The sequence below is a fragment of the Pygoscelis adeliae genome, unplaced genomic scaffold (genome assembly GCF_000699105.1).
Source record: "Pygoscelis adeliae isolate BGI_AS28 unplaced genomic scaffold, ASM69910v1 Scaffold108, whole genome shotgun sequence".
Lineage (NCBI taxonomy): Eukaryota > Metazoa > Chordata > Aves > Sphenisciformes > Spheniscidae > Pygoscelis > Pygoscelis adeliae.
Window position 1 is genome coordinate 1,849,241 of NW_008825498.1, and position 21,161 is coordinate 1,870,401.

Genomic DNA, 21,161 nt, shown 5'->3' on the forward strand with positions numbered 1-21,161 from the left:
TGTGTTGTTTTGTTGTTTGTTTGTTTTTTTTTTTAAACTGCGAGTGTGGTCCAAAAGTCCCGTGCCTGGCATCTGTCCCCCTGCCCCAGAGCTGAGGGAATGGGAGGTGGGAAGCAAGAGGAGGCTGCAGCAGGCGGGCAGGGCAGCAGCAACGCTGCAATTTCATAACGCGAGTTATGGAGTCCAAGATGATGATTGCTTGAGTGAACTCTAGCCAAAGCCATGCCCTTTTTGGATTAAGGATGAACAGAAATACCAAATAGGATTTAGTAAGATGTTGGAACGCGAAATGAAAATTGTGTTTCTGGTATGGACGATTCGAATGACGCTCGACTAGTTCATTTGCTGAGTACGTCTAGATCAGCAGTTGACAGTGGTTAAAGAATACGCACAAGTGAATTTTGTGTCAGAAGTTTCTGTGAACTTACTGCTGCTGAATTTCCTTCTTTCTTTCAATTCTTCATGTTGAGCTGGAGAAAAGGCATGAGATCTGAGCAGAGTCAGTTTTGTAGTGAAGTCACGTACTAAATGGTCTGTGCAGAGTACAGCATGGCTAAGTGCAAAAATAATGACTCAAACCATATAGAATTAGACTTTCTAATAATGGAAATACTATGCTGTGCTTTAGGCCTGTTTTCTAATTTCTTTTAATTTTTGAACTTTTCTTTCCCCAGATGTGGAAATTAAGGTGACTTTGGTCCTTGCTGCGGGGGCGTTAGTTTTGTCTCCCTTAGCCTGGCTCTGCTCCTCCTAGGAGTTCACACTTTCGCTCAGGCCTCCCAGGAAGAGGGAAAGGGAAATTGTAGCAGGATCCTCTTGATAGCAGCAGGTACAAGTCAACAAGTTCTTCATCTTCCACTTCCAGGCCTGGTGTGCAGGGAGGGAGGAGCAGAGATGCTGTCCTCCTGCCCGGAGGGTGGGGTAGGGGCGGCAGGAGCTCGGCTGCACCGAGCTGCTCCGGGCTCTTCTGTCTTGTGGGAAAAGGTTTAAATCTGGGGAGCGGGTGTGCACGTGGGAGAGGGAGAAGCAGTTCTGCCTCCGTGCAGCTCTGACTGCGTCTGCAGCGGTGGGGGGAGCGGCGACGGGGCAGAGCTCCTTCCCACCAGTCAGCCGTGAAACTGGGAGAGAACGGAGCTTCTCGTGCCAGCGTGAAACGGGGCTGGTGTCCGCTCTGAATTGGGGTAAAAAAACGTGAGGACCAGCAAATAGTACATAACTTTGATCAGGACTAGCAAATTGGACGTAACTTTAATCACAGTAGTAGAATTTTGGATAGCGTATTTTAAAAGTTCATTGTAATTACAAGGGGTCTGAAAACTTAGTTTTGCAATTTCAGTTATGCTGAAGTTAATTGCTGGCAATGTGGATTTAGTAGGCATGCCTTAGTCTTCTGCTGTTCAAAGTACCTCTGCTGCTTGCTTTTCCCGAACACAGGCAAATTTATGTTCTGTTACATTTCGTGGCTGTGGAAGACACGAATTTGACTGGGAGGTTGTCTGAAGTGCAGAGTTAAGAAAGCCCTGCTAAGTTCCTTTATTTACACATTTAATGCTAGGGTGATTTTAATAGCTTAGTACACATTGTAGGCACTTAAAATATCTCTGTGTAGAGATTAAGAAGATTAGACAGAAACGAGTCTAACTTGGATCACATTCAAGTTATTGACTCTAACAAAAAGTTTAAAAACCCTAAACCCAATCCCCATGTAGTCAAAATGACTACCCGTGAAGATATTTATCATTTACTATGCTACAAAAGACTGGGGAGGAGTGGTAAAAAGTGTGATTAGCTGGTATTTTCTGATGACTAACTCTGCATTGACCTGGCAGGTATAGCCAGCCAAACTCTGGTTTTGCTCCAGCTCTGATCTCAAGTGGATCTTTGCTATAACGTTCCTTTCCTGTGACAGTGTTGGTACAAATGCTGTTTTTTTTCCTCAGTCCCAAGAGTTACAGTAAATGTTGATACAATTTTGAAAGATGATGCTTGTCTCTGTAAAAAATAGTAGAGGTCTTTGTTAATATTTAACCCTCTATTTGTAAAATGTAGATGTAAAATTCTTAGTTAAGCTTATAACATTCTAAATGTATAGCTCTATAGAATTCACAATCTTAGTGTATTGATGTGAATGAACTACTCAAAGATAGGGCACTCCTATTCCTTGCCTCACATTTTGCCTTTAATAGTAAAATGGCAGTTCCAGTTGGCTTTAACCGATCAGTGTCTGTAATTAAATCTGATACTTGTCTCTGTTTAAATCCTACAAGTGTAAGAAATAGGGCTGCAGTCTGAAGAATAAGCTTTTTAAGCCTCAAACTTTTAAAACAACTTTGCTATTAATGTCGAAATGATCCCAGTAGTTTGCTTGCCACGTTGCAGCATACAGGTCCCTCTCTCAGTAGGCAGCCTTGATGTTCACTTGCCGTTACACGAGTTCAGCTGATTACAGGATAACTGGAGAAAAAAGTGATTTTTCACATAAAATTTAAAAGTTATCATATTCAGAGGCTTGATATCAGCATCGAGTTGGATTATGCTAATGCTTTTACCTTGTTTACAATGCAGGGAAATACAACAAACCCGTCGCCTTAAAAAGTGTCAAAGATTTAAACTTACACTGAGGGTTTATTCTGGCTTTGGCATCCTCTTAGATTTCACTATATTCAGAGTAGTAGACAAAATGAAGCCAAATGAGTAAGAAATTACAGTAAGAGGCTAAAATGTTATTAAGGTGAAAAGACTAATATTTTAAAAACTGAGTGGCAGGTTGAAGTCGTCTTGTTTAGAATGGAATAGCTGGTTTTGCATAGCTTTCAAAGTAACGCTGTAGCAGGTTTGGTTTGTTTTTTTTTTTTTTAATAATCAGGCAGCTGTCTAAAAACATGAAATAATGATTTTCTAAGCAGACGGCATTTTCATTTTAGACTGCAAATTATGGGGAAGAACATCTGTTTCTTTCCTGGAAGCACCTACCGTACTTTTTGCAGATCAGTAAGGCACATTTATAAATCTCTTGATATGAAGTATAGCACATGTTAAGAGTTAGTACCACCTGATTTATCACCTTATTTTGTTTACTCCTTTAAGTCCCAATGCTTTATCAAGCTCAAAGGGAATCTTTTCCAACTTGGGTTTTTTTTTGTGTTGCAACAATTTGACGTATTTCTGTTAACTTGAGCAGCAAGACCAAACTGCAAAGTAAAATTTGTAAGAGGGGAGATTGGCATTTTTTCAATCTGCATTTTTTGCAGCAGGAGAACACTGTATGGTCTAAGGCAAAAGGTGCAATACTGCCAGAACTTCACTGAAGTTACTGCTTTGAGCAGAAATGTCTTTTGGGAGTCAAGGGAGGAAGGGAGACCTGGAAACAACATCAAAGCTTGAGGTTAGAATATGTTGGAGAATGGGTGCCAATAAAGGTATGTCAGCAGCAAAAATAAAACCAAATCTACAGTAGAAGTCAGGCACTGAATGGGTGGGGGGATAAGAGTAAAATTGCAGAACATTTGGGGGATGTGGAGGAGATAAAGTATTTTAGAAATGAATGGGAGATGTACAGCGTGGGTTGAAATAGCTAAATGATTCAAGCAGGTAAAATGGTTTGAAATAGTTACTTGCCTGAGGACTTTGGATTTTTTTCATTTTTTTTTATTACTGCAGAAAGTTTCCCTTTTAGAAGCTAGCTGTAGATTGTGGGTTATAGCTCTTCTAAGTGCAAGGTGTCTTAAATTGGACAAACATCTTTTCAGTTTTGAGGACTTCAGTCAGCAGGGGGGTTCTTACTGAGATCATTCTTTCGGTAGAACAGGTACGGGGGCTAACTGTGTGTGCTTGCATCCCTTCTCGTTTCCTTCTGTGATCAGAAATTACTTTTTTATTTGTAGCAACATGAACCGTGAAGACCGGAATGTGCTGCGCATGAAAGAAAGGGAAAGGCGAAATCAAGAAATTCAACAGGGTGAAGAAGCCTTTCCACCTAACTCCCCTCTCTTTGCTGAACCCTACAAAGTTGTGAGTTTATGCAGTTCTTACAAATGCAGTTTTTATAGCAGAAGTTGTATGCAAATTCATATTTTAAGTTTATTTTTATCTGCATTCTTTTTAGATCCACAGCTGCTATGTCAGCCAAGTATTTAAGCAGGGCTTGAAAGTAAGGATGGACAGTTACTAACCAGCTCTACTGGCAGATTTATAATAATACGTACGAGGGAGGGGCCGCCTTGCAGGGAGTGAGAAAAGGGATGATAAAACCATAAAATTTTTTGGCTCTCTTATGCTTTTGCTACAGTGACTCAAAACAATTAAACTGTCCATTGTGTCATGCCAAATTGCTTTTTTTGGGTGCTTTAGCCTGTTGCTAAACTTCCTAACCTTCAGTCAATGTAATCCAGACCTGGGTAAGTTCAGAAAGAGAATGTTTAAATAGGAGGTTAATTTTAAATGCTGAAATGACTGATACGATAGAATTATCAGCTTTAGCTAGTATGCCAATTGTTTGTATCTGATTTTTTTAGTTTGTTTTGAAAGAGTTGACTCTGTTTATGATCTCGTACAGCTTTAAACCTGTGCTAGGTTTCCTTCTGGGTTTGATTTGCTGAACAGAACTGGAAAAAATAACCTAATTCTGCGATAGCTAAGAAAGTACCATTTAAGATGTTCATTATGTAGCTCAAAACTCACTTCGAAAGCAAACCTATGCCCTGACCACAATTTCAGCTGGTTTGCAAGAAGTAAAACATTGTGACTGAAAACTGTCTTCCTGCAGGAGGAAAATTGAGAATTTTTTTTTGTTTGGGTTTTTTTTTTTTATCCCTGTCCTCCCATCACTTTACTGTGCTTGATAACCAAATCCCACACGTATGAAGTTAACTAAAGCTGGTTGGGATATATGGGTAATGGTACAGTATACCTGATTTGGAAAACAAACTGATATATAAGAACGAACCCTTATAACTGTTATGCCAGTATAAATACCAATTAAAAATTACATACAGTGGTGAGGTTAAGCTGATTTTATTTTACCATTAATTAAAACTTTTTAGGACTAATGCATTCTGTATTAGAGAAATAGTCTTTACGGTGACAGTAGGCAGCTACAATTTTTAAACATGCATCCAGCTCACCAGAGCATTATCTGAAGCGCTGATAGTGCTGTTTCAACTGTTCCTGCTGCTGAAGTACATCTTTTCCTTATGCTTTAGGGGTTTAAATCACTGCCTTAAGAACTAAAGTTGGGAATTGGAAACAGTGGCAAAAGGCATGGATGCTAGTCATGATCTTAGCCCTGAAATTTAGATTAACTGCAGTAGTTGTCAAGTCAATTAACTGAAAGCGAAGTTGTGATTTTTTTTTTAAAGCATTATTTTTAAAAATTTTTTTCACAGACCAGCAAAGAAGACAAATTGTCTAGTCGTATTCAGAGCATGCTTGGTAATTATGATGAAATGAAGGATCTTATAGGAGATAGATCGCTACAAAAGCTTGTTGGAATTCCCAAACCAACTGTACCATCAACACCAGATGAAAAATCAAACCAAAGTTTCTTTGGTGATCAGAGACATAATACTAGCTCACATCAGAGCAGCAAATGGACTCCTGTAGGACCAGCACCTAGCACTTCCTCGCAATCTCAGAAACGGTCCTCGGGTTTACAGAGCGGACATGGTAGTCAGCGCGGCAGTGGCAATAACACTAGCAGTAGTGGCCAGAGGCATGACCGTGACTCGTACAGTAGCAGCAGCAGCCGCAAAAAAAGCCAGCATGGGTCCGAACACTCCAAACCCCGTTCTTCCAGCCCTGGAAAACCATCTGCTGTTTCTTCGTTGAGCTCCAGCCATTCGAGATCTCACGGAAATGATCACCACAGCAAAGAACATCAACGTTCAAAATCTCCCCGGGATCCTGATGCCAACTGGGACTCTCCCTCCCGTGTACCCTCATTTTCAAGTGGACAACACTCTAATCAGTCTTTTCCACCTTCACTAATGTCCAAGTCCAGTTCAATGTTACAGAAACCCACTGCGTACGTAAGGCCAATGGATGGACAGGAATCCATGGAACCAAAGTTATCCTCCGAACACTACAGTAGTCAGACTCACAGCAGCAGCGTGAATGAGCTGAAGCCTAGCAGCAAAGCACATCTAACCAAGCTGAAAATACCTTCTCAACCACTAGATGTAAGTTGCCGTCTGTTTCCGGGCTTCTTAAATGTAAGTCCCTTTGGGCTGGGATTTTCCAGCTTCTTTAAAATCCCAATCTACATAACCAAAATTCAGTTTTTAGTAAACACTGGGTTTTTTTGTTAGGCAAAGCGTCTTAAACTTACGCAGTGAAGACCTGTATTTTAAATGGGGAGTGTACAAAAGTAATTATTTTTTCCTTCTGCTTCTTCCATGTGGATACTGTGATTTTTATTAAATAAAGGCTATGAGACATTCAGAAAGGCTAACTTAACCCAGAGACGCTAATTTTCATAGAGTATTTCTGTAGTCAGAAGTTAGTGAAATAGTAGAATATTCACAAATATTTTGACAAGCTGTGCATATATTGTCATTACTGGGAGCCATGTTGTCTTAGACTGGTGATACTATATGCATATATCAGATTTTCTTTTAACGTGTGTAGCAATTACTAGATGTGATTATTATACCTCCACCTAGGGAGAATAAGCTAACCCTAAAGCACACCAAATTGAACAGGGTTCAGAACTTTTATCAGGTATGCTGGATACAAAATACTGTTGGGTTAACAGCTTTTAGTAGTTTGGTAAATCTGGAATCGTTAAGACACAGACTCTGACTACAGCTCACTTAGAAGGAGAGTGCCTTTCTTAATAATAAAATGTCATTGCATCTCCTATTTAACTGCTTGAATCATGGTAGCTAGAGGAAAGCATTTATTCCTGGGATTTCAACAAGTAGCAAAATAAGATGCAGGACACAGGTAAAGAAATTTGAAAAGAAATTATTTTCTCATTTGTGAAGACTTGACATGCGGTGAATCATATAGTAGCTTTGCTTCCTTTCTGCTTGTAGCAGTCAGGGATGCAGAAGATTCATAGTTTCGTAATTATTGCTGTTTCGAGATTTGTGCTGTAACGTATGTTTCACTTCATAATGCAGTTTGTCATTACCATGCGTTCACAGTCATGCATGTGAATTCAGGTATTATCCAGTGGCTTCTTCCAGGAAATGATTGAAAGCTATGATTCCCTTTCCTCTCTCTCTAGAAGTTTTTAATATCGCTGAGTGCCTATGATCACTTTAACTGTCAAGTGAAAAGTAAGAGATTATTGTGGCAGTTTTATAGGTCTCATGTATTTGCTTTTCATAACTGGATGTGACTCATACCATAAAAATACGGATCTATCTGATATTAAAATTGAAGTTGCTGAAAAGAATTAGCAAGGTCTGTTTGGATCTGTATAGAGTCCATATGAATCATGATAAGGATGGAAGTTTATTTTTAACTGTTTCTAGCCCCTGGGATCTTTTAAGGAAAATTTGCTTTAGGAAACGTTAATCTTGAGTTTTGATTTGTAGGCATCAGCATCTGGTGATGTGAGCTGTGTGGATGAAATTCTAAAAGTAAGTTCTCTGTGCTTTTGTTCATAACTTATTTATTGAAAATACGAACATTACTAAGGAGAGGTGAAAAGTACTCTGCAGTTGATTAGTGCCTTTTAAATCGACTCGGCTGCAAGTCGTTGCAGGAGGGCTCTTCAGTTACTCCTCTAGCGCAGGTAGACTGGGGGAGACTGGAAGCAGAGCTGTGTGCGAGCTGGGTGCTGGGCATTGCTGGGTGTGCACGTTGTCTCCTGGATGTCCTCACTGCATTCCTGTTCTTCTAGGCCAGCTCCCTGTTAACCTAACCAAAATTACCCATTTCTTCCACCAAAATACAGTCCTTACATTCCGATATCTTTTTAGATTATAGTCTTTTTTTTTTGCTATCCCACGGCAGAACTTTCCCTTCTCTTCTACCTAGGTTATTTTCTCAAGTCTTTTTACCCCTGATGTGATCCCCTGGTCGTGTGTCTACTATCACAAAAGAATCATCCGATTCCCCTTGAGCGTTTCCATGGCTTACCATTTGCTCTGACCTTCAGTACTGCGTGGTCCTTGGAGATGCTCTGAGAGAATACGAGGCACTTTCTTTCCAGCTTCAGGCATTTGATTTTCCCCTTTTTCCTCAAACTTTATAGGCTTCCCTTTTCTAGGATTCTTCTTTCTACCCCTGTATCCTACATGTGCTCTTCACAGTCTGAAATGGTCAGACTCTGACTTCTGCTGCAGTATAAACTGGTTCAGGCCAACCAATTTTATTGACTTATGCCTTTCTGCTTGTTACTATGTCTTAACTATCTGTTCTCATGGGTAACAGTTTAAGATTTAGGTTTATGTGCAAAACCTCTGTTACACATTTGGGATATTAAGATTTGAATATAAAGCTTAGTGAAGTGTGGACAATGAACTGAAAATTGAGAGACAGGGTTACCATTTGAATCAAGACTGTAACTTGAAATCTTTGCTTTAAGTTTGTTAATAGCTTTCCCTTTTTGTTCTGGTTATAGGAGATGACCCATTCTTGGCCTCCTCCACTGACTGCTATTCATACACCGTGCAAAACTGAACCGTCAAAATTTCCTTTTCCAACAAAGGTCAGTGCTGTACTCAAATACTGAATGCTGTTGAAAGAGTAACTGCTATTAAAGATCAGGATTTTGTAACTCTCTTGAATTCCGTTCTGTATAGTTCTGGGTTTGTTTCAGTGCTTTGCATCTCTTTATCTTGCTTCACAACAACGTTTGTCAGCAGTAGCCTTATGAAGAATGTTGTCGTTTTTCCCTCTGGTTTACACACACAGAGCAGTCTGCAGAGATGTCTATAATATAACTTTCCTTTTACTTTTTAATTTCTGTTTCATAAATTCAGACCTTCTTCGGGATACTTCTGAAGCTTGAAAATGTCACTGAGCATTTTCTCCCTATTGGGGAAATGCTTTGCACCATTTGTGTAGAACCAAGCAAGTGTTGCGTTTACCTCCATCTAGCAAAGTAATGGAGGCTGGCTGGTAAATGCCAAGAAATTTAAATGTACTTTTCTGCATAAACTGAATTTTCCTCATAATTTTGAAGTCCATTAATAGTTCTAGTAGATCTTGTATTTTCAATTAAAAAAAAAATTAAAACAGTTTTAAAATCAGATGTTTTGCTAAAGAAATTTTCAGATCACTTGTTCGGGAAGATCCCCTTCCTAACCTCCCATGTACTTAATAACTACTGAAGTGTTTAAGCTATTAATTCTAGAGAGAAATCAGTCGCTCTTTGCTGCTTTTGACAGCACAGGGCACGTTTCCAGGAGACCTGCTTGAGCTGACACCTCTGAGGAAGGAGTTCTCTTGCTCTCAGCTGCTTGCTCCCTCCCCTGAGGCCGGATCTGGCAGCCCCGGCTGCGGGGTTTCAAGGCAAACTGGCACTGGTGATTGTTTGCCTTGAAATACAGCTCTGCAATCTGCAGTATCTTGGAAGCTGATGGGTAGGCAGGGTGGAGATAGGCAGGGTAGATAGCTGCGGGTAGCAACTTTAGCAAGTACAGTTCAGCTTGCGATAGCTGACTCATTCAAGGATTCATGTTTTGCTTCCTGTATCTACTGATTGCCAGTAAAAGATTTAACTCGACAATATAAGTTTTCTCCAGACTCAACATATCTCTGAAATGGATTGCGGTACTCCGCCCCTAATTTGGCATAACTTGAGAGTGAAGAAATTATGCTGTTCGTCTTCTAAAAGCTACCTTTATAATAACGAAGACTACACTTTTTCTGACCAGACTGCTGTTCTAGAGCACCACTTGCTGCTATCAGTTTCCTGTTTGATCCAAATTGCTTCCCGAAACGGAACAGTTCAGCGAAGTATTTTAAGAAGATTTTCTCACTGAGGTCTCTAATGTAATCTGTCTAAACAGATTGTCTTATGTGAATGCTTTGACATCACCTTCTTTTGGCCAAAGGTTCCAGGTCCCGTGTTGTAAGTGTGCGTCCACAAAACTCCTGCAGACTGGCGCGAAGTTTAACGGCTCAGGTTCTCGTACTGGCTAAATATCCCAGGGCCGCGGGCAGTCCTGTTGTCATCGCCCTCTGCGTTGCGTGTTCCTTCTCACTGCGTCTTGCTTGCTTCTCTCCAGGGAGCTGAAAATGCAGAACATGCTATACAGTTTTCAGCTTTACTTTTGAAGGCGTATCTAGAAATAAATCATCATCTATTTTCTTAACATTAGATCAATATTAATCTTGCATATATTACTTCTAGTCAGGGTTTATTTGCTGTGTTATATAAAACTGTGGACTTGGAAATAATTCTTACCTTTTATTGTAAAGAAAGATATTCCACACCTTTCCTCATCAACAAAGGTACTTACTCTACTGCTTTGAATACTTATTCCTGAGGCTTTGGGGCGGTGTTTTCCCTTCACACGCTTCTGAGCACACTTGATTGCGGGATGGCTAGAACCGCTTGTTTCTGCGTTTCTCTGGTATTTGGCTCGATTTGGGAAGAAAGAAGGTGTGCAGAAATACATGTATGTCTCTTGAGACACAGAGGGAAACTACATGAGATTGCACAGTCTTGTTGATGTTTGAACAAAAAAGGTAGGTTGTGGTTTTTTGAACCCATCAACCTGGATTGTGTTTCTTCACCTAGTTTGCAAAAAATTCCATTTATGGCTGCTCTGAGTCTTTTGACTTTTTGCCACCTTTTTTATTTTGTGGCTGCACATCTTAGCCATGGAACTTTGTCAAATTCTCTCTCCGCATCCAAAGCCTATAATTTCCTCTGCCTTCTCCCCCTCTGTCATTCTTGGCAGCAGGATCTTCGCAGAATTCCAGCGAGTTAGCAAGCTGTAGGCTTGTGCAGTCTGGACCCAGAGCAGAATTCAGAAAACAAAACAAAACAGTGGCTTACTTTAATCAAGCGGTACTGTTCGAGGAAAGCTCGTTCTCTTTAATACTGTGCTCGATTTATTTACAAGTAATATGCTGCAGTGTTTCACAGCATTCCTCTCGTGTGCAGAAGTTTGGTATGTTTTGCTTGCCTGCGCACGTAAAATTAAGCTCCCTTTGGTGGACCAGTTGATTTTATTTGTAAGACTGTTGGGATAAGATGGTTTTCCCTGTGTGTAGATAGCGAGTAGCTTGAAGGGATACAAACTCCTGACTGGGGCCTCTCTGCATTGCTATAAATATATGTAATAATTATCAGGAAGTCTTTGAATCAGATGATAAGACTTCATGAAAATAGGTCAGGGAAAGTTTTATGGATGCTATGAAAAAAATGTAGATTCCTGAGTCTTGATAAAAAATGTTATCCAATGACCTAACTAACACTCTATAATTTTGTCCTATATAACTTTTTTTTAAGCCATGGGCTCGCAGTCAAAAATTCCAAAAATACTGGCATGTTTGTAAAATGTATTAAAAAAACCCAGCTGTTTGTTAGAAAATGGAAGTTTTTCGTTTTGAAGCAACATGAGAGGATTGGCCGTTTTTGTACCTGCATACCTGTGCAGTGACCTGGAGGCATCTCTCGAGAGGCGGATTCTGTCTCCAGGTTTGTTCAGCGTCTGCCCGGTGCTGGAGTTACCGAGAAGGCCAGCGGTGGGGTCCCTTGATCCGCTGTGATACAGAAACTTCCTTCTGAGAAATAAAAATATCTGACCTGAGATTTCAAACGTTAAATGGAAATGGGTCCCATTCACCACAACCGGGACTACAGCCAAGCTGGTAACCTAGAAATGAGAATTTGGTACCCGACTGCCGTTCTAGCCAGCTGGCGAGCGTTCTTCTCTCCGCAGTTTTTGTGTTTGAGCGCAAGCTGCGATTTTGTTTCCTGCTTAAGTGTCTTCACTATCTAACCTCAGCAGTTTATTATACTTTGGTTGAAAGGGTTTCCTTCCTTTAAGTTGTTTTTAATTTCTGAAGTAGACCTTTAGAAGATACTGCTGTAAATAACTTTGGAGTTGAAAGTATAGCTTTTTTTTTTTTTAATCTCTGAGCTTCTTAAAGAAGTATGTATTTAAAGATAAAATAGATGGCAGGACAGTTGGAAAAATTTACACATTTAAACATAACACCTCGTTAAAGTGCACTTAACTGGAAGAACTATGCACTATGCCTCAGAAGTAGGAAGTTGACTGAAGTGAGCAATTAGGCAGGTGCTTTCTGCAGAATTGGTGGTACGTGTATTGGTAAGAACGGGTGCCAGTTCCTCATCTCGCGCTCACCCCGGCGCAGTTGCTCTGTAGATGTGGTGTTTGATTACTGTGTGGTCTTTACTTCTTCTTTGACGTATAGTTTGTCAACATGTCTAAGCTGGCAGTGGAAAAAGGCAATCGGGGAATCACGCTTGCACTCCTCGTACCTATGTAAAAGAGAAAAATGAGTTTTTATTTTGAAGGAAGTGTAGCTGTTGCTTTTTGTTGAAGTCACAAGGCTTCTCTCCAACTTCATCTTCGCTTTGCACTTTAAACATAATTTAATTTTATTTTTATTGTCCATTCCTTTCTTTCAATTAGTAAAGATTAGAGGCATTTGAAACACCTTACAAGCGAAGTTCCCTATCAACAAAATACTTGTTCAACGCGTTATTGCAACTGCTTTCACTTTTGAAATAAAAAGTTAAGGGAAATTAGAAATATCTAAGTGTGCTTTTCTGTGTAAAGCTTTCGTGTGTTTAAAAAATTAAATTCTGTAAATTGTGTTTGTAACTGCTGCATGTCACTGACTTGGCTGTTCAGGAAAACTGGTTCACAGGTATACTAAAAAAACTGGAATTCATTGTTGAATTGTAATTCTGGTTTGCCATTGCCAGAGCGTTTAAGTAAAATGTGTGTATATAACTTTATGAATTGAGTAAAGTATTTTCAATTTTTATTTACGGGGCCAGCATTTGTCCTCATTTTAAAACGAGGTCAGGAAGGTCCTATTTTAAAATGGCACTGTAGCCTAGAAATAGGTTTTCAGTAACTCGGTAGCCTCTGCGTATTTGTTTGTTAAAACAGTATTTTAGGGTTTCAAAACAATTTATAATCTGCTCTGTCTTGGGAGTCAGAATTGGGTTTTCTGGAATGGGAATACTGAAGATCATACAAGTGCTAAAATTTGCAAGGCTTCATCTTTCACAGTTAGATTTATGTCACTTTTTATTGGCTTTTGTACAAGTGAATTGTCCGATTACACGGAGATCTGGCCTTTGGCGGGGAGGAATGGTGTGTTGGTCGGCTGTGCCTGGCTGCATTTACCAGGGGCTCGCCTGGAGCTGCTGCGAGAAGGGGATTTTGGGCAGAGCGTGCAGAGCTGTTCAGACTTCAAGTTTCATTGTCTCTTGGGCTCCTTTGTAGCTGAGATTTTTTGTTGTTGTTGTTGATAGGTTGTTACTATACTCATTGCTTGTCCACCGTGATGCTGTGTGTGTCTGAAAAAGAAAAATGCAGAGAAAAGAATTGGAATGAAAATACATAAAACTAGCAACAAAGCTTTTCCGTGTGTAAGGAAGATAAAGAAAAGCATACTGAACGGTTCCTCTCCATGCTAAACATACAGGAAGATGGGATTTATGGAAGTTACATAGGGATTTTGGAGTTTCAGCTCTCACGTAGTACAACTGCACGTGGCCCTTCTTAAAACCAAGCAAGTGGGAGAGCTGAGCTAAGGAAGAGGAGGGTGAAGCACTCCTTCCCTGTGCTGGCTGTGCCGTTGGGGCTGGTGAGAGGAGTTGGGGCCCAGCTAAAGAATCGCTCTTTCTGTTTTGTTGTTAGGTTTTTTCCTTTTTTAGAGGTTAGGCGCCATCCTTCAAGTAGAAAGAATATCTTGCTTACAGCATGGCTTTTGATACATTAAGATTCCCAGCGAAAAAAACACTTGTGATCTTTTATTCCCTTAGGAGTCTCAACAGTCCAGTTTTGGCACTGGAGAGCAGAGTAAGTATATTAAACTTCCTGTAATATGTTTAACGTTTTTGTTGTGATTCAGTATTCTTAGTATCTCTTAAGATGTCATGCTTTTTAGAGAATGAGATTTTCCAGACTGGTCATAGGATGGGAGTCTAAGTTAAGATTTTCTGTACTTTCTCAAGTTTTAACCTATAAAACAATTGCTTGATTTTCTTCCGCATTTCTTGTTGAGACCTAGACAGTTATGACTGAGTTGCAAGTTTGTTACTGTCTTCTAGAAAAAAAACAGGTCTTTTTAGTTTGTCGCATTTTCTAATTCTTGAAAAAATGCCTCCGCGGTTGATCTAATTGAAAATGGCTGAGTACTAAAACAAAACACCCTTTAAAATACCCAACTCCCTGCTTGGGGACATATTAGAAAGCAAACTAGTGCGTATGCTTGTATTTCAATAGAAAAAGCACATTGCAGTTTCACTGTTCGTTTTCACTTTGTCATTTTAAAATCAGGAGAGAGAACTAGTCAAGAACTCATATAGTAATGTGCTGAGCAATATCCTCGAATTTCTTGTCTCAGAATGCATTTTCAGATTTTAGACAAAAGCAGCTTTAATTTCTCTTTAACTGTATCGTTGTTTTGAGTATTACTGAAATTAATAATTTAACACAGGTAACATACCAGGTAAAATTGAATTAGATTTGTGCTGTTACCTTCCAAAAGTCTTTCCACTCCCTCTTGAAGTGATTAAACAGCTTAAATAGTAAAAGAAGAATGGTTTATTCTTAGATATTCACAAGCAGCTTAATCTAAATACCTGATACAGTGGGGAATTAAGGAAACAAATTAAAACTTAATTCCATAGTACTAAACCATAGACTTATGTTATAGGAGCAACTGATCTTTAGGTGTGTAAATGAAGAGGCGAGGTTAATCAAAACGCAGAACCAGTCTTCAACTCCTGTTTGAACTTTCTGGGAAACTTTTAACAACCTCAGTTCTTGTTTCTGTTGAACTACGCTTAGCTATTTGCCAGAAGTAAAGAAAAGGGAAGGAAAAAACCCCCAAACTGAAAAGCAGATTATATCAGTATGTATTCCTATTGTAAGAATTGACTTCTGAGTTGGATTTCTGGATCTAAAGATTGCTCATTAGCTAAAAAGCTACGTAGGGATGATGAAACAAGTCAGAGCTTGACAGGCTGATCTATATCCCGTATCCTCAAAGGCGAAGGCGGTAGGTTAATCTTGATGGAAACAAAACAGTTTTTCACACCATTAATAACAAATTGTGTGTTGGTTTAGACAGCAATGATTTAAATAATTTTCTAGATTTTCTTGGTTAAATTATTTGCTGTATTTAGTGTTTTGTCTCTGCATCCACTCAATTCTTCAGTCTGTGGGAGATTGTACCTCGCGTCAGCTAGTTATTACTTTCTCCTGTCTACTCAGCCGTTCTTGGTTTATCTAAGACTGTACGCTTATGGCAACTTTGGAGTGACTTATTTTGCTGGCTGAGTTTTCAACTGTCCATTTCTTTTTTCTTCTTCTAGAACGATATAATCCTTCATCAAAAACATCCAATGGTCATCAATCCAAATCGTAAGTGGCTGTTACAATAGTTGAATTTTAAAAGATTTGGAAAATAGCTGTTTCTTTTACTAGAATGTGTCGGTTCTTGCACAGACGCTTTAGCATACTTCTCCTTGACTGGCAGGAAAAGGGGATCATCTTTAAGCAGCCATTTTTCTGGGACAGTAGACCAAATATTGCACACTGGAGCAAGTAACAAATACCCTGTGCTGCCTTTCTGTTCCCCTGTTTTCTTGTCAGTTGTCTGGGTAGGTGTGCAAGAGTTTGGACCTTGGAATCAGTTTGTGAACCAGAAAGGTATCAGCATATAAGAATATATGGGACGGGACTTACCAAACGTGTGCATTGCAGAGCTCTCAGCTGGAAGCAGCTTGTAGCGGTTGCACAAATAGACGGGATGGGAAACTGTTTTGTATTGGAGGAGACAGGAAACTGTTTGGGATGTAGTTAGGTTTGTTCTGCTCAGTCTGCCTGACAAACGTTTCTATTAGCTATGCACACAGACCTGACATTTTACTTTGTCAATAGTGCAACTGGAAGAAAAAAAAAAAAGCAACTGGAATATTCTAGATGGCTGTAGTCCACCTTTCTCATACTTGAAAATCAATTATATGCTGTTGAAAGATTGTTTCCAAACAAATATGTCCATGAAAATTAAAGGTTTACCAGCTGATTGTATGTTTGATGAAAGTGGTTGTAGATTCTGAAAACTTGTTATTCTAAATTAACATTTGTTGTGATGCAATCACAAAATGAAGTCTAGTTCTTCTGCTTGTCTCTGCACACGTTACAGTATTAGCAAGATTAAAAAGCACACGACCTATGGGAAGGGAATAGAACAAAAAGAAAACCCCCTCAATTATTATAGACTTCCAGTCACGTTCCCAAAAGCATGTAGTTTAAGCAGATGCTCATATGCAGCCACTCAACGAGTGGTAGAAATAGCAGTTCACCATTTGGCTTTGCTTTTGTCATAGCAGCATGGACCGCTAAGAAGGAACTGTGCTATTGCCAAAGCTGGGGAATGTGAGAACATCTAAGAACAAGAGGTAGCACTGGGCATGTGTTGAACTGGGATGCGCAGGAAGAAAGTTGAGATGATGTTTACTGTGACAATACAGTTTTAAATAATTAAAAAAAAAAAAAGTGATTGTGATCTGGTCAAAAAACTTAAAAAAGGAGATAAATGCATCTTTTGTATAAGGATAGCAATGAAAAGTATTTCAGGAACTAGATCCTAGAGGCTGGTGTTTCTTTTCAGATCATCAGTAGAACAGCTGTACTGTGAAACTCGGAAGTATTAGACTTCTAATCCTTTCTCATTTTCTTTCTCCAGATGCGAATCGAACCAGACAGAGTAAGATGTTTTATTTTTGTAATCAAAGGTGTTTTTCAGTAAGCACAAAGGTCCTCTACCCTGCATTTTCAGTATTGTGAAATAGTGTGTGTATGTATGTCTACCATAAATAATTATGGCTTTGAATAATAACAAAATAATTATGGCTTAGAACAGTTGCACTGCTGCCACGAGACAGGAAACACCTACGAGTGTTAGCTTGCTTTATTCTATTTAAAACAGTATTCTTGTCCATTGTGTATAAGAAGTTGAACATACACGAGTTAGCTCCTCCCACATTAGTAAATTGTATCAAATTTCCTTTATAAATTCAACAGAATGGACTAAGGAGTCAAAGTATTTAAGAATGACTTAACTCACCATTCTTAAATGTTAAATGTTAGAATCGTATCTTGTGGATTTCACCCACGCAGCCTACTTCATAGTATAAACAATAGCATGTTGAAATATAGAAGAATGCTTTGAAAGTAATTAAAGTACGTGGAAAAACTTGTCTCACTTTCTCCCTTTTATTTAGTATGTTGAAAGATGACTTAAAACTTAGCAGTAGTGAAGACAGCGATGGAGAGCAGGTATGTTCATTAAATCAGAGTTTCAGAAAAACATAGCGAATGCATTCATGGTTCAGGACTTCAGCAGTGCTCAATTTTCCAACAGCAAACCGAGCAGCTAAAGAGGAGATTTATGATTAAGAAACAAAAATTAAACAGAATGTTTTTAGATAAACCTCAGGTATTCCTAAATGTAAACTTGGGGAAAATTATCTGTTTTGTGAAAACAGTATGTTTTTATCTAGAAAATCTTGTTTTACTGATTTCAGATGGGCTTTCTCTGAACGTAAAATGGCAGTAGTGTACTTTAAAACATATGTAATAGCCTGCCATTTAAAGATAGAACCCTTCGTGTTCTGCCACTCTGGCTAAAGAGTACATGGTGTGAACATCTCTGCGCATTAGTAGTTTGGGACTGTGTTTGGGATGATAAGGGATACTGTATCTGTAACTGGGAGTATAGCAGCACCTTTATTTTTATCAAGAAGTCTCTTTTTTCCCCTTTGTCCATGTTAACTTTGTGCAGCTTCTGCCAGAAATGGCATTTAGCATGCTAAATTAAAAATACCTGAGGGGTCTGTGCTACCCGGCGGTAACCCACGCTCCTCTTTTGTTTCTTTTCTTCCTGTTCCCAGTTCTAGTGCTTGATTTTCTTCATTTTTCTACTCAGACTTTGAGATAGTACTTTTAGTTGGTTAACTCCTACTACTCTGGGCATCTCAGGAATAGCGTTGTAAAATGTTGAATCATCTGATTCAAAAAGATGGAAACATGGTATTAGTGAGTGGTGGAAATAGGAACTCTTGGAACTGTAGTCAGAATGTATAGCACTCTGAAATCATAGATTTGTGTTGAAAACTTGGAGAAAATAACTCTGTTTCTCTTTATAAGGAAAATGCAGACAAATTTAAACTGCTGCAGGTACTGAATTAAGATGCTATCCAGGCTAAATAGTTTAAAAAATTTAAAGGCTCTAAATGGATGCTTTGCAACTTAATTGTATGTGCAACCCTAAAGTAACTTCTAGAACCTTCATGCTCCTTTTCTTACTTGCAGGACTGCGATAAGACGGTGCCAAGGAGCACACCTGGAAGGTAGGCATTGCTGGTAGATCGCGGCATAGGAAGTAGAGTGGTGATGTTCAGCCCAGTCAGCGCTCTTGACTTGGATCTCATTTCTGAAATTCATGTTTGTCTTTTGTCTTGTGTTAAAGCAAAAGGTGATTAGAATTTAATCAGTGATTAAATAATGTGTACCCTGCAAATTATACTAACCACTTTGGGAAGGGGGGAAAAAACAAAGGCTGTTGTTTGTTTCCAGGGTGAACCGTGTTCAGTTATGTTGAATTTTCTAGTAAATGTTAATTAAAATACTACATTTTATTCTTTCTAATGAAAGGGGTTTAGGAAATATTTGTGCCTTGCGTAGCATTTGTTTATTTTTCCTCGTTTTTGTTTTCAGTAATTCTGAACCTTCACAGCATAACAGTGAAGGAGCAGATAACTCAAGGGATGACTCGAGCAGCCATAGTGGATCTGAAAGCAGTTCAGGATCTGACTCTGAAAGTGAAAGCAGTTCCAGTGATAGTGAAGCTAATGAACCGTCACAGAGTGCATCCCCCGAGGTAGGATTTGACATGTATTTGGGCTGTCTTCATTAGCTTGGCATTAATCCTGAGTCTTAAAAGCAGAAAAAATTAATAAATTCTCAAACCGTTTAAAAAAAAAATAAATTACTTACAAACGTGGGATCACTTTCAAGGTGGAATATTCTTTTGCTGAAGTACCTGTAATTGGATATGGTAACAATTCTTCATATAAGCACACATTTGATGTTTGACTTTGAGGTGATTTTTACCACCAGTTATCTGTTGGAGTGCAGAAATTAGATACAGTAACAGTAGCTTAAAAAACTGTGGGCTTTTATTCTGGAAAGCTATGGCAGCAAGTATTGCCTGTTGATGGCATCTGCTCCAGATGAAGGAAAAATGAGAGCTGTTATTTTTTACCTATATTCATCAACCTATAATTCATCTGTTATTTATCTCGGGTTTTTTGGTGTACCTCTTGCTTTGGCATGCAGCATAGTACAGCTGTCCCATGGAAAAGATGGAAGAAATGTGAAATATTTTATCTAATGCTGGTTTTTAATTTGTTTTTAGCCAGAGCCACCACCAACAAACAAGTGGCAACTGGATAACTGGTTGAACAAAGTTAATTCACATAAAGTGTCACCAGCTTCTTCCGTGGACAGCAATATCCCATCCTCCCAAGGCTACAAAAAAGAGGGACGGGATCAGGGCACAGGGAGCGGGTACGCTGATCAAAGCGGATCCAAGGATTCGATTTCTTCTACACCGGGGCGAGATTCCAAACCCACCCAAAAGGGCTCGGAGAGCAGTCGCGGCAGGCAGAAATCACCTGCCCAGAGTGACAGCTCAACACAGAGGAGGACTGTAGGTAAAAAGCAGCCCAAGAAAGCAGAAAAGACATCTGTTGAAGAGCCTAGAGGAGGCCTTAAAATAGAAAGTGAAACTCCAGTAGACATGGCAACAAATATACCTTCAAACAGGCATAAGGCAGCCACAAAAGGCTCCAGAAAACCCAATATAAAGAAAGAGCCCAAATCTTCCCCTCGGCCTACCACAGAGAAAAAGAAATACAAGGCTTCAAGCAAATCTGCCCAGAAATCCAGGGAATTCATAGAAACAGATACCTCATCCTCTGATTCAGATGAAAATGAGAGCCTGCCTCCTTCATCACAAACACCCAAATACTCTGAGAGCAATAGGACTCCTGTTAAATCTTCCATGGAGGAGGATGACAGCTTTTTTCGGCAAAGAATGTTCTCTCCTATGGAAGAGAAAGAGCTTCTTTCACCACTCAGTGATCCTGATGAAAGGTACCCACTTATTGTGAAGATTGACCTGAGCCTCTTATCAAGAATACCAGGAAAGCCTTACAAGGATGCTGACGCACCCAAAGTGGAAAAGAAAAACATGCCAGAGAAGCACGCGAGAGAATCCCAGAAGCAGCCATCCGACAAAAGCTCTACAAAAGGCAAAAGGAAACATAAGCAGGTGATAATTTTGTAGACAGAGATTTACCTGTTATCTCAGCCCCTTAGTGGATCGCTACTGGTGTCAAGCATGTAGCCCAGCAACCCAGATCACACCTCAAGGTAGTGACTCTGAGCAATTTAGGAGACGACATTGGCTAGCTGTTTTGTGTAGAATACAGTGATCATCCCTGTGCCGTTATAGTAGAGACTACTGGGATTTTCTTTTGGAGTGAAGAGGGGAAGGGAGAAGGTCGCACCTGCAGGAGTGTTAGTACTGTAGCTAGAGCTCACGGGGGCAGCACAGCTTCTGTACCTCTGAGCACTGCATCCTGCCCTCTCGTGCCTCCGCTTGATCTGGCACCAGCCCCTGTTGCACTGCAGGACAGCTCAGGCAGCTGATCCAATGGAAAATTCACCTGGCCAAAAAAAAAAAAAAAAAAAAAAGGGCAGTTTTCAGCTGGATCAGCTCCTTGAACCAGTGAATCGTGCAATTGCATATTGCCAGGACAAGGGGTGGGGCAGAAACGGGCCTGGGGCACGGCAGCAGAAACCAACACTTCAGGGCTGCTGCTTTACTGGGAGCAGAGGCATCCCTCCATAATGATACTTAATCTTTTCCAAAAAAACATTTCATCTTTTCAACAAAAAATAAAAAGCAGG

General features: G+C 39.7%; 1 protein-coding gene across 4 annotated transcripts in view; it reads left to right on the forward strand.

The window, feature by feature from the left end:
* Nucleotides 1-642: 642 nt before the first annotated feature.
* Nucleotides 643-21,161, forward strand: part of AFF4 (AF4/FMR2 family, member 4) — a 33,359-nt gene continuing 12,840 nt past the window's right edge. For 2 of the 4 annotated variants that reach the window (XM_009331397.1, XM_009331398.1), the window contains exons 1-12: nucleotides 643-829; nucleotides 3,885-4,011; nucleotides 5,385-6,176; nucleotides 7,542-7,586; nucleotides 8,573-8,659; nucleotides 13,937-13,973; nucleotides 15,494-15,542; nucleotides 16,870-16,890; nucleotides 17,408-17,462; nucleotides 18,498-18,535; nucleotides 18,903-19,065; nucleotides 19,603-20,520. In XM_009331397.1, the coding sequence (XP_009329672.1) occupies nucleotides 3,889-4,011; nucleotides 5,385-6,176; nucleotides 7,542-7,586; nucleotides 8,573-8,659; nucleotides 13,937-13,973; nucleotides 15,494-15,542; nucleotides 16,870-16,890; nucleotides 17,408-17,462; nucleotides 18,498-18,535; nucleotides 18,903-19,065; nucleotides 19,603-20,520 (2,328 nt within the window). In that variant the 5' untranslated portion in view covers nucleotides 643-829; nucleotides 3,885-3,888. Of the gene's footprint in view, nucleotides 830-3,334; nucleotides 3,420-3,884; nucleotides 4,012-5,384; nucleotides 6,210-7,541; nucleotides 7,587-8,572; nucleotides 8,660-13,936; nucleotides 13,974-15,493; nucleotides 15,543-16,869; nucleotides 16,891-17,407; nucleotides 17,463-18,497; nucleotides 18,536-18,902; nucleotides 19,066-19,602; nucleotides 20,521-21,161 lie in introns of those variants that run through there. The other 2 variants (XM_009331396.1, XM_009331395.1) reach the window with 2 other exon arrangements.